Source organism: Nelumbo nucifera, chromosome 1 (genome assembly GCF_055504915.1).
Source record: "Nelumbo nucifera cultivar China Antique chromosome 1, China Antique-T2T, whole genome shotgun sequence".
In the NCBI taxonomy this organism is placed as follows: domain Eukaryota; kingdom Viridiplantae; phylum Streptophyta; class Magnoliopsida; order Proteales; family Nelumbonaceae; genus Nelumbo; species Nelumbo nucifera.
In genome coordinates this window covers 130,295,442-130,308,661 of record NC_142649.1, presented here as the reverse complement: position 1 = coordinate 130,308,661, position 13,220 = coordinate 130,295,442, and the positions used below count along the sequence as shown (strand labels likewise).

At 37.3% G+C, this 13,220-nt stretch overlaps 1 protein-coding gene across 1 annotated transcript; it reads left to right on the top strand.

Moving 5' to 3' along the window:
* The first annotated feature begins 7,171 nt into the window (after positions 1–7,171).
* LOC104589088 (serine/threonine-protein kinase-like protein ACR4) lies at positions 7,172–8,319 on the top strand. The gene has a single exon (XM_010247277.3). It carries the CDS (start codon positions 7,264–7,266, stop codon positions 8,269–8,271), a length of 1,008 nt encoding a protein of 335 aa, XP_010245579.1. The 5' UTR covers positions 7,172–7,263; the 3' UTR covers positions 8,272–8,319.
* Positions 8,320–13,220: the final 4,901 nt, after the last annotated feature.

Here is a 13,220-nt window from a genome sequence, read left to right as displayed (position 1 = left end):
CTGTAATATCATTAAAACAAAATCTATAATGGTAATTTTTACTCAAAAGTTTTTATTTATAATCTGTAAAATTTAAATTTTTATTTCAAAAATTTTGAAATAATCTATAATTTATTCAGAACAAATGAAAACCTATGGTCAAGAAGAAAATAGTACATGAGAGCTCTATGGTTAAGAAGAAAACCTAGGCGAGAAAATAACGGCGACAATGAAAAAAGAACGGCGGCAACAACTTGATTGTTGCAGAGAGTGAGAGTTGAGAGAGCAGAGAATGGCAGCAACTTGGCAAATGGCAATGCGAGTTAGGTGACGGCAAGAGAGGAGAAGTGAGAAGAAAATGTCGATTGTTGAAGTGTTAAGTGAGGGCTTAGGATTTTAGGGCTGACCAATTGGGGGTTTGAAGAACAGATTTCCTCATTTACCCCTAAGAAATTTTATCTATTCCATTAATATATAAAAGTATATAATATAAAATATACTCATATTTATAAATATATCAGACTCAGATTTTTATTGGATCAGATGGGGTGAATCCAAATTCGATCTGATTTTTAATCGGATTCTACTTCTGCCATTTGAATCCGATCCAATATGACATTTACCTCATCCAAATCCAAGATTATAGGATCGGATATCGGATCAGGTCGCGGGTTTACGGGTATCGTTGACAGGCCTAAAGGCACATCTAGCATGGATCTTCATTGATGCATCAAAATTAATTTTAATTTAATTCAACTCTGAGGAATCCATCAGTTTCAATTGGGACCCAATTGATGTATTCAACCTCTTATCATCCCGTTCCTTAAGAGATTGTTAGCTTTTCTATAATCCCATTAAGGCTATATTTGGTTTGAAGGAAAAAGTAGGGAAAGGAAGGGATAGGTTGGAAAACCATCACAAATCTTGTATAGGTTCCCTACCTTTTCCTTCCTTTCCCTACATTTTCCTTCAAATCAAACATAGCCTAAGGCTCCCAAAGCTTTTTTTTTTAATACTATTTTCGGAGGATTATAATTTTGTTCATTCCTATTTTTCCATAGAAATTAATTAAGCATATGATTAGAGTCCACTTACCACTTAATTTTTTTCCACGGAGGGTTCATCCATGGCTCTCTATATATAATTTTGTGCAATAACAGATTTTAACAAGGTTCAAAAACTATTTCAACACAATACTTTTTGCTTTTTGAAACCATCAAAACGCCAAACATACCATTTTCAGTTGTTGATACCCTTCCTATGGATGGCTATCATCCTTTGAATCGTGCGGTGCACAATTTTTGTGTTTTATGCTTGCGTGTTCGATACTTTCAACCATGCTTTATTTCAGAATTTTTCAAGAACTTATATGAAATAACCACATATTAGTTGATAAATTTCATTTCTAAACATGTTTCCATGAAAATTTATTTTGGAGTTTGAAATATTTAAAAAATTACATTGAGAAAAAAACCTTTTTTTTCCTTTTCTTTTTTTTTTTTTATTCTTTGTTGAGAAAAAAACCTTTTCTTTCCTTTAACATAAAGTAGTAATTAGATGTTTTTATGGCCTCAAGAATAATGCAATTGAAATGTTTAGACTTTAGATGAAGCCTGAAGAGATCAAAATACTAAACATTCTTATTAGTTAAATTGTCCCTAATTTATTGTCACTTTCACACATGCATTGACCAAAATGCCCACATGCACGTAAGAATAGCTGAAACAAGGAATATGCATCACTTAGTTGAATGCAATAGCTGTTCAGCAGTCCACACCAGTCCTATAATACATGGGGACTACAACCATTAATTTAACCTTTCAGTGTGGGTCTCATCTCATGTACTTTGTAGGTAGCATGGGCGCTATTATTGATTTCACAGCCCACTACACAGCTAAAGCATTCAGCTGATCCGGATTCATGTGGAACTGTTCAACAAGATATGAGTGCACCCTAACCAGACCTGGCCGAGGATTTTCTTTTCAGAATGTTCACCAACTCCAACTCCATGAGAAGGCTTCTGAGAATAAGGGTGATCTTGAGACATCAGATTGAGCTTCGGCACATAACATATAATTAAAGGATGGATAGTTAATTTATATGAAATAGGAATTTACTATTTCTTTAATTTTGACATGTTTTATTTTTCTCTTCTTAAAGGTGCCAAAAAGCAAAGAAGAGCAGTAGAGAAAGGGAGGAAACAAAACACTCCCCACTCTCTTCCTAAAGAAAATCTTTCTTTTCTCTCTTTTCCAATCAAATACAGTGTTAGAGTCCTTTTCAAGTGTTAAAATCTGGTAATGGAAGGAGACATGGATTTTAGGCTATTCAATGAATCACATCAAAACATCAAAGCTCCACTTCACATTGACCAAAGTAATGTTGTAACACCCTTTGCTTTAAAATTCATGTTGTTCAAATTACTAAAACACCCTCCATCAATTTCATGCAAAATTATTAAACGCCCTAAATCCAATGATGCATGTAGATTTTACTAAACCTTAACTTTATTTTCTTATTGTCAATACCCAATTTTTGCTTGTTCCCTTCACCTTACCTCTTTGTACCCTCTTTTTAGACTCCAAAACTTGAACCACAACTAGATCAAATTGAGCTTTACAAAGCCAAAAATTTTTCCTTTGACATAATCCATAGGACAAATGAAAGCCTCGAGATCAACATCGATGTCTATTTAAATACGGCCTAGAGACTTAGGAAACTATAAATTAGTCACACATCCACCATTAATCATGCCAACTTCCTTTATAACAGCCTTGGTCCAATGCACCCATCGCCTCAAGATCATTAGAATACAATCAACTAGCGAATCCCACTACAAGTCTACAATGACCAACTTCAAAAACACATAAATTTCATTCTAACAACCCTACACAACTAGATTTAGAAAACTTAGATTAACCATTTATTTCTCAGATCAGAACCATCCACTTGACTCCACACCTTAATCCATGCCTACCCACCAAATTTCATCATAAAATTCCCCTGTTTGACCCGCCATCAAGCCTAGGTCCTATTTCAGCAAATCTCATCGAATAGAGCTTGTCATCCATCACCCCAACTTCATTTAACCAATCAGACCTCATCATTGTTTTTGAAAACCCCAAAAACCCTAGCACATCAAATTTCACGACCAAACTCGTCCATTTAACCGTTAAAAAAGTGAGATTCCATTTTGGATCGTCTCGTTAACTGATAAACCATTGACCCAAACCAAACCTATCAATCCACATCAAAGATCCATCACTTCCATCATATTTAGGACATTCAAAAATGCCTACCCACTTAAAATTCCCTTGTTTGATCCTTCATCAAATAAAGATTCTATTTTGGCAAATCCTATTGATTTGAACATGTCAGCCATAGATCTCTATGATCCCGACCCTATGTGGCCAATTAGACCTCACAATTGTGTTTAGAGACCCAAGAAACCCTGAACACTTCAAATTTCAAGTCCTAATTCACCCGTTCAACCGTTAAACTAAAAAACATTTTGACGCATTAGATCGAATCGTCACCTCATTTGTCCTAACTTGAAACCTCAAAAAGGTGATGGTTGATGTCATTCTTGAACTGTTCAAACATCTAGACTAATGAAATTGAGCTTAAAAAGACCCAAAAAACCTAAAAACCCAAAGATACCCCATTTGAAACTAAGAAAAGACAAAACCCTTTTAAAAGTTCATTAAATTTACATTTTCTGCCATTGACAGCCCCAAATACGAGACTGCCATGTCAGGCACGACACAAGCTCCCATTGGACACACAAAACCCATGAAAATCACTCCCAAATTGAAGAAAATATTTCACCAAATAGGAAAACTTGACTGGGTATCTATTTCTTTGAAGAGTCTTTACCTATTTCCATGAAAAACCTCTGTTAAATTCTAAGCACTGTAAATGAAGAATTCAGACTTGTCCCCCTCCATTTTTCTATAAATACTGATCTAATTTGAACTCAATTGGGGGGGGGGGGGGGAGGAAAATAAGAGAAAAAACAAAAAAGAGATCTAAGAAGTATTCCTAACTCTTGTAGGTTCCCTATTCATGAGAAAACCCCCAAGAATTTGAACCCAAAATTCGAAATTTGTTCTATTATGTTTCAGATTTGAAATTTGCATGAAGCCTCTAAGCATTCAATAGTTTCAAACCTCTTTCGAGTTTATCCAACCACTCTTTTGTTAAGGTCAACTGTTGGGAAACTCCTATCAAGGTTGTACACGAGAGGTAAGTTTCTCATTTTAGCATTTGAACTTGAATTTGTAATCTTTGTTCTTAGTTTAGTTCTGGGTTGCTTAAAGTCTAGAAACCATTAGAATACTTGCATTTCTAGTTTCATCCAGATTGAGAAAAATAGGTAGAGAGGTAGGGGTAGGGGTGAAAAAAAACTAAAAAAATCGACCGAAAAATCGGTTAACTGAACTGGTCGGTTCGGTTTTGGTTCGATATTCTTAAAAAATTGATAATTTCGGTTCGGTTTCGGCACTTTGGGCAGTCTAAGAGACTTTCAGACTTTTTCTCTAAAAGTTTCAAAGAAAAACTTTGAAAGTTTCAAAGAGAAAGTTTCAGCCTCTGCCAGAGTGCTATACTCGAGACTATCAGTCTCTCAGTCTCGAAAATCGAAAAATTTCAAGCCTTTAGCCCTTTCTTCTCTTTTGTCTCGGTGGTTTTCCTTCCCACAACTTCTTCGAATTAGACTCACAGTCTCTCACAGTCTCACTCTCTTAGACTCTTAGTTATTTCTTTCCCAACGGACCGACGGCCTCTGGTGCTCTGCCCTTTGACCGAATCACCGACGGCCTCTGACAGATCGAGTCACCGACATTCGACACTTTGACCAGGCAACCAACTGTGTCTGTCTTATCTCACTTTCTGTTCTTTGTTCTCTCTCTCATACTCTTCTTCTTCTTCTTCTTCTTCTTCTTCTTCTTCTTCTTCTTCCCCAACAGGCCAAACCTACTGACGGGCGAGCCTTCGACCGACGTCTGGTGTCTCCTTTCAGATTCAACCTTCACTTTCTCAGATCGGCATCTGGCGTCTCCTCTCAAATCTGAAATCTCAATCTCTCATCTCTTAGTCTTTCTCTCTCATTTGACACTCACTTGACACTCAGACTCATTGATCTCTCTCAGCCTCAGTCACTCATCTCTCTCTATCTCGCTCTCCTTAGTTCACGGCTCTGTCCAGTGTTCACTCTCTCCCGACCATTGGCAGGGAAGGTTTTTCCCCCTTGTTTAAATATTGAGGGCATAAAAGAACAGAAAAACCAAACCGTGGTTAACCGGCCGATCGACTGGTTGCATCGGTTCGGTTTCGGTTTGGTTAAATTGAAAAACTGAATAGTTCGGTTCGGTCCAGAAAATCACCCCACGGTTCGGTTAACCGAACCGCCCTAGGCTGGGGTCTTAGGGATATCAATACCTAAGATCTGATAACATCACCTTAATTCAATTTTGGGTAAAGTCGGGAGCGTTTTCGCCTGATTTTGGAGTTCTGAGTAACACTTTTCATTGTTGTTTTCCATTAGAAATTGAGCCCAAATTCCTGTTTTTGGCTGCCACAACAACTTGGAGAGAGGGGTGCCTAACACCTTCCCTCTCCCAGTCCTTTTGGGTTTAAAGTCTTTCGGTCTTGTGTCCTTTCCTATGGAGAACAGAGTCACTATCAAAACAAGTAAATCGAATTTTGAATCTAAAAACGAGAATCCATTTCTTCTAAATAAAATAAGTAGTGACTCCTACTTTTTGAATCGGCCATGAGCTTTTCGAAACTCACACTTATTTTATTTATTACATAAAGTGACCATTCTCAAACTCAAAATCGTATTTTCACGCTTAACAGCCCGAGATCTTAGATTCTTAATTACTTGAATGCCTCGTATATATACCCATTCTCTTTACCATGGATTAGGGCAAAAACATGGGATTCACTAAATGATCAAGTATTACATAAAATAATAGCCACATGACTTTCGTATCTTTGAATGTCTTCATGAAATACCTTCAGATTAAAACAACTTGCTATGTACTTAGCACTTAATGAAATTTTTATTGATTCACAATTAAAAGAAAAGAAGAGGTAAATTAATTACCATTTTTATTGGTTCGACCTAGTCTTGGTTGAAATCCAAAGGTCTGGGCCGGGGCCATTCATGTTGGCCTATATTGGTCCGGCCAAGTCTTCCCATGCTAATTTTTTGGCCCATTTAGGCTGTGTTTGGCATCGATGTCGTTGCTCTAGAAAATGGTGATACCACGTTGAAAAAATCGATGCTCTAGAAAACAATAATATATTTGGAATCGTTTTTCCATAAAAAATGATATTCCAAACCATGCCTTAGAAATCGGGAAGACGTGGTATGGGAAAACGACGAATTCGACATTTTCTCAATTTGGAGCTTCTTGTTGCCAACGAGAACATGATGTGATAGTGACATGGACTTCCTATAATGAATACCAGTGCTGAAAACAAATATAGAGCGTTGGTACCAAACAGAAAGTGTTGCTGTTGCCTCATGAAACGTCCTATCTCACAGCAACATTTCCAAACAAAAAAAAGACAACGTTTTCTCAAAAAATGGTGTTTATATGCAGCATAGATGCCAAAGATATACTTGATGAGCTGGCTGTATGCGGGCTTACAGTTTATAATAACTCGATCTGTTCAAATTTCAATGGCGTGTTTCTTGATCAATCAATCAAAAGCAGGAGTGTAACAAGTTATGAAGCTAGAGCCTCTGGCCTTGTCGCTTCACTTAATTGAACCTGATAAAATTTCATGTTGATTGATTTTTTAGATGAATCCAAAACCCCAATAGACTATTCAAGTTCGACCTATTGTTTTTCACAATTTTGTTATCCATGGGTTGTTAACTGTCTTTTCCCTCTTACGAATCTCCCACCTAACTTCAACTTCAAGAACCAATAAGAATTGTTCTTTAATGTTGGAACCATTGATTTTTGTATAAGTAAACCAATTGTACTTTGTTTGTTTTAACTAAAACTATTTAAGTAATAGACAAAAGCATGATTAATTAAGTAGGATAGATAGAGGGGCGACCAACCAACCTCACATACCCAGATACCAGAATCCCAACCTACGTACCAATCTTCCTCAATTTTCAGAAGCTAAATCCTCACATTCACATCTTTCTTTGTCAGTCCTTAATTAATTTCTCTCCCAACCCCCCAATATATATAAAAGCTCATAGTCAGAAAACCAGAGAGGCCGAGTCACAGAAGAGCTCGAGGAAGGTCGATCACAAACATGAGCCAAGTTGGCATCATCGCCTACGATGGCGTCATGGCACTTCTTGCCACAGCCCTGCTCCTCCTCGGTGTCGCCCTAATCTTCATCCTCTGTAAGAAGAAGGAACCAGCTGCTGTGGAGTCGGAAGAAAGTCTGCATCTCAAGCTTTCTGTCCGTGCTTATTCCTTGACAGATGTTGATGCCGCCACCGATGGCTTCAACAAGCGGCAGATTATCGGGCAGGGCCGCCTTGGAACTGTGTATGAAGCTCATTTGACAGGAGGGGAGTTGATTGCTATAAAGAGGATCCACCCACGGCTTGTATTGAGCAATGCCGGTTTTGGGTTCTCATCAATAGTCAAGTCTCTCTCATTCGCTGATCACCCTCACATAGTTCCCATCATCGGGTTTTCCGAGGCACCGGGAGAGAGAATAATTCTGATGGAGTTCATGGGTATGAGGAGCTTGGACTACCACCTCCACCATGACTGCAACGGTGCAGCTTTTCTCGACTGGGGCCGTCGCCTCCAGATTGCCGCAGGAGCTGCGCGAGGTATCAAATACTTGCACGAGGACATGACACCCCATGTCGTCCATGGCTGTGTCAAGCCTTCCAACATCTTGATAGATTTGAGAATCTGTGCTAGAGTTGGTGACTATGGACTCTTTTTCTTGGCTCCCCAGGAGAGGAGAGGCCTTGTGGGTTATGTTGATGCTGAGTACTGGACGGAGAAGAGAGTCTGCAAGGCAAGTGATGTGTTTGGGTTTGGAGTGGTTTTGTTGGAGCTTTTGAGTGGGAGGAGATGTGAAGAAGGGATGCTTGTTGAGTGGGCATTACCATTTATTAAAGACATGAAGATTGAGGAGATTTTGGATCCTGGGCTCCAACTTCCCTCAGATATAAAGCCTCTAGTCAGATTAGCCAAGGTTGCTTCAGCTTGTGTTAGTAACAGTAGGAAAAACAGGCCTTCCATTGTCCAAGTGGTAACCATTTTGAATAGCTTGGAGATGGAATTCTGCAATTGATGGATAATGGGTTTAATTATCTAATAAAATAATTAAGCTGGATTGAAACAGATGATTTTCTGTTAATTATTAGTGATGATACAAAGTTACAAATCAACCACTGAAAGGCAAAGTTATCAGTGATGATACAAAGTTACAAATTAACGTTCGCAGTTGATACATCAAATTTGATGTTTCAAGTAGAAACTGCAATTTATATTGATCAATCCAAAACGTTGCAGATGAAAAAAAAAAAAAAAAATCTCTCTCACAAATTTGATTTGTATTGATCAACCCAAAACAAAAGCAATGGTACCAAGCACATTAGTCTCTTAGTTGTTATTTGGTTTTGACCTCAAAGAATATTGTCTCATCAGATGGCAGTTTTCACTTCTTCATGGATTCAAGAGTCATCATGGGGATCGGATAAGGATTTAATGGCCAAGATTATTATCCTTACAATTTTATGTTTGATACTTGTTCAACAATTTTAAATGTAGAAGAAGAAAATGCAACAAACTGGTGGATCAGATGTACCTACCATACCAGCTGGAGAGGTGGGACATCGTAAACCCTGCAGCAACTCATGCTGCTACTGCTCTTTCTATTAGAATTACGTGAGTAGCAAAGAAGTGAATTACAGAATCAGTATTATATATATACTAACGAGATTTTATTTTTTAATTAAATTTTAGAATTCATCTGAAAGTTCTAGAATTGCAAAGGTGGTGCCAAGTATCAATGGAAGGGCGTGCAGGTTAAATGGACATGGGTTTTGTACAAGTGGTTAATCAAAGAGGTTCCTTAATTACCGAACTAAGAGAATGAAATGGATCTGATTTTGTCAATTGAGGACGCACCCAGTTCTCTCTCAATATGATCTAATGAATGTGATTTAGCTGTAATGGATGTAAACAAGAATGCCAATAAAATATCACTAGGGATTTCCTACCCACCCTCTACCCGCCGTGAATTGGAGCCACGCATCTGTATTATGAATTGAGAGATGTGCGGCTGCAATTCACGGTGGGTAGGAAATCTGGGCTCATAAAATGTCTTTTTTAACAAAAGAACACATTCAATGCAAATTTACTTCTTTTAATTTTTATGGATGTACATTTACATCTCATTTTGGATATAAACATGCATAAAAAAATGTATTTTCTGTCATGTCAATGCATAATTGCATTCTTGCCAAATACCGGCAAAATTAAATCAGAGTACACATTTACCCTGAACCGGGATTTACACTCCATTTGCATCATTCTCAAACGGAACCTAAAGAAAAAAATTGTATAATTTAATTCTTTTTCTTTGGATTGAGACTTGTTAGCCTAAACCAACCTCTTTCAACTAACAGGCATGCTTGTTGAAAGGTCAAAAAAAAAAAAAAAGATCTTTTTCTGTTTGGTATCTTGACCTAAGATGAGAACGTACACAAAGATAAATAGCCAAAATTCATGAAACTTCAAATAAAGTTTTTTGGTCTTTCCTTGCTTAAAATAGCCTTCCAATCCGTTTTTTAGCAGTCCGGTAGAGGAAGATGCTTAGCAAACATTCTTGGTCTTTTAAAGACAAGACTCCAAAAGCTGTCTTCCCATCTACTGAATTGTCAAAAGATCTACTTAAAAAGGATTTGTCAAACAGCACCTAAATTAATTTGCGTAGAGGAAGGAGAATGCAGGAGCCTGCCTCGTGAATGGTCAAGCTCTAGATTTTTCCTCTAAAAACAGAGTTTTATTTCTTGAATTTACAAATCAACCTCATAATTTGATTATTAGAGCTACTTCCCCTTGGGGCTGGGGGAGAATCTAGCCAGCCACACTGAACAAGAAAAATACTATTTTAGCCCAACTGGGGCTTTAGAAAATTGCCCGGCCCACAATGGCTATGAAATGGGTTTATGACCAAAACACTATGGTTCCCATAAATCGTTAGACTAGGTAAAAGTAAATGTCTGGCCCAGCCCACATTCAATTGAGCACTTTTCTTTCATTGAACCATTGGAATTAAATTCGTTTATTTATTTGTTTTTGGTTTTATCACTATATTTCTCTACCATCTCTTCACCATTGTCTCTTTCCACTGATTCTTAGTGCAGTAAGGCATCTCATTTCATGAGTAGTACAAACTATTTTTGCCACATCGATCTAGACGTGAGATTATTCCAAAAGATCGGACCCACTGAGCACCGAGTCACTGACACAATGTGGAATAAGCCTAGAGTATACAAAGTTGATAGCTCCGAGCAATCTTTTTCAATAAAAAAGAAAAGAAACAGAAAACACACCATGTGTCCCTGCAATTGATATTCAATGCCAACTGCTAAGACAAATCTTGGGTTCTGAAAACCAGACTAGACCAGATTGTTGAACTGGGTCCAACCGGACATTGACCCTTTCTTCCAGATATGAAGACTTGAAGAGGTTGGAATATGGTTAGAAACTCCAGACTTTGGCCAAACCCATTTCAACCGCAGTTGAACCAGGAATTGGATTCTGATTTTTGAGTGAACCAAATTCCATCCGATTGAATAAAATTACTATAAAAACTGGTCTCTTGAGCTTTGATTCATTCAATGTAATTACTATAAAACTGGTCTCCTTTCAAAGTTCAAAATAACCCTCGTAGACGTAGTGGGTCTTAGGTAATAAATAGGTAGGGAGACGTGCAGCTTTGATTGGCCCACTCAATGTCGCCAAAATGCCTTTCCAAAATCTACATCTTTTACTGGGCTTGGACTGTTGCCCAGATCCAACTTTAGGGCCGTAAGGAAACTGTGGTACACACATCTATATCTTCCTATTAGATTATCAGGAGCTCCAATTTCTCTCTTCACTGAGCCTGAATTAGCTATACTTGATGGCTGCGTTAGGGGCTGTGTAACCAATAATAACGCCCCACGTCAACCACAATCCACAAAGTGTATTGTCCCACAATCCCTCACTTTGCATGGATAAAAGAAGTGGAGCATATTGATTACACAGCCCCTAACGCAGCCTTTTCTTTTTTTGTTAATCAATTTTGAAATATATTTGCTTCTCTGAAAACATATTGATATTGAATTTTTCTTTCCAAGCTATATCTCATGGCCCTACAATCTTCAATGATAGGCTTTAATCTCCACGGCAGTTTGGTTTTGTTGAGGCAGTGATAGCGAGCTTTGAATCACCTTCAATAATGATGTACCTGTTTTTGAAATTGCTTGCTATCTCGTGGGCCTCCCAAACAGCCCAAGCTTCAGCTAAGTTAATAGTGGTAGATCCGATTTTGTAGGCTTTTGGGTCAAGAATATTTCCCAAATGGTCCCTTGCAACACAACTTATAGAACAATGTCCATTTACATAGGAAGCATCAAAATTTACTTTAATAGCATCTAAACACAGACTCAGCCATTTAATCTCCCAAAAAGAGCAGAGAGCTCTATCTAGAATGATAGCATGATGCAAAATTTTATTTTTGAAAGTTTTCTCATTTCTATTTTTTCATAAAATTACAAAATTTTCCTTAATATCTGAATGTTGACAGATATTTGGATCATTATCATTCAACGTTTCTACACCTCTTGAACTAAGAAAATTAATTCATTTGTGAGCTTAAATATACTTTGGGTAATCAACCAAATCTGTTTTGCATGGTTGCAGTTGACAAAAATGTGGTTAAGATACTCTTCACCTTTACCACAAATACTACAAGACCCCATCAATCTTCATTCCTCAATTTAGCAGGTTCTTTTTCCATGGTAGTTTATTATAGAGGAGGTATATAAAGGTCTTAACTACAAGAAAATCATTATTTAGAGGCATTTTCTATAGTAGCATTTATTTAAGTGCCACTAAATGTTAGTTTTAGTGGCGATTTTAAGAATTGCCATAAAATGCATGTATAAAACGCCACTATATCTTTGTTTTAAGTGGCATTTATGAACTTGCCATTAAAACGCCACTATATTATTTTTTTGAACCATTGATTGGAATTAAAATCAATGGTTGAGAATGCAAATGAAAAATCTAATAATGAGAGGAAAGAAAAAAGGCGGGGATGCAATTTTCTTCCTCCTATGCGCATTTTCTCTCTACCCGCTCATTTTCACTCTAGAACGAATAAGAAGAACTTAGTCGCACCTTAACTTTTCTCTGCTGATTCAACTCTCTCAGAGTCGAAGTCTACCACCACACTGATTCAACTCTCTCAAGGAAGAACTCAGTCTGCCGATTCAACTTTCTCAAGGAAGAACTCAGTCTGCCGATTCAACTCTCTCAAGGAAGAACTCAGTCGAACTCTCTCTGGTGAACAATCCCCATCGAAGAAGCTTCTTGTTGCTGATTCAACTATTAATCTCCTCTCAAAATTGAACCCTTCACATTTGGGCGTTCTCAATTTATGTATTTTTTTGTTTTTCTATTTTTTTTTATCTTCTTTCTCTATTGGGTATCATTTTGCTTCTTTGGGTTCTAGAGAAGAACCTATTTTTGTCATTGCCAAATCGAATCTGTCTCATATTTGGGCAATCTTCTTGTAACAGTTTTTGAAGAACTTGTTTTTCTATTTTTTATCTTCTCTCGTTGCATAAGCCCCCAAACACAAGCTTCTGTTTTTCTTTTTTTTTAAGGAGCCACCCACTTGCTCCTGATTAGAAATTTCGGTATAAATATTATTTGTACTGCTAAGTAGTGCAAAATGGTGATCTAATAAAACAACTAAAGAAACCCTAGAGCTTATGATGTCTAGAAAAAATAAAAGTATATCTTTGGTTTTTTATTTTAGATAAATTACCTACAAAATTGAACTTAGTTAACAGGGGTGTTCAGATTAATCTCTCCCTATTGCCATTCTGTGTGTAGATATGGTTTTAAGTCCCCCTCAAAATAATGAGGATTTTATTTCTTGGCGGAAAAAGATGTTGGAAGAGAAGGCTAGACCACTTGATGTGGGAAAAAAGTTAGCTGCATACGAATGCTTCAATTCTA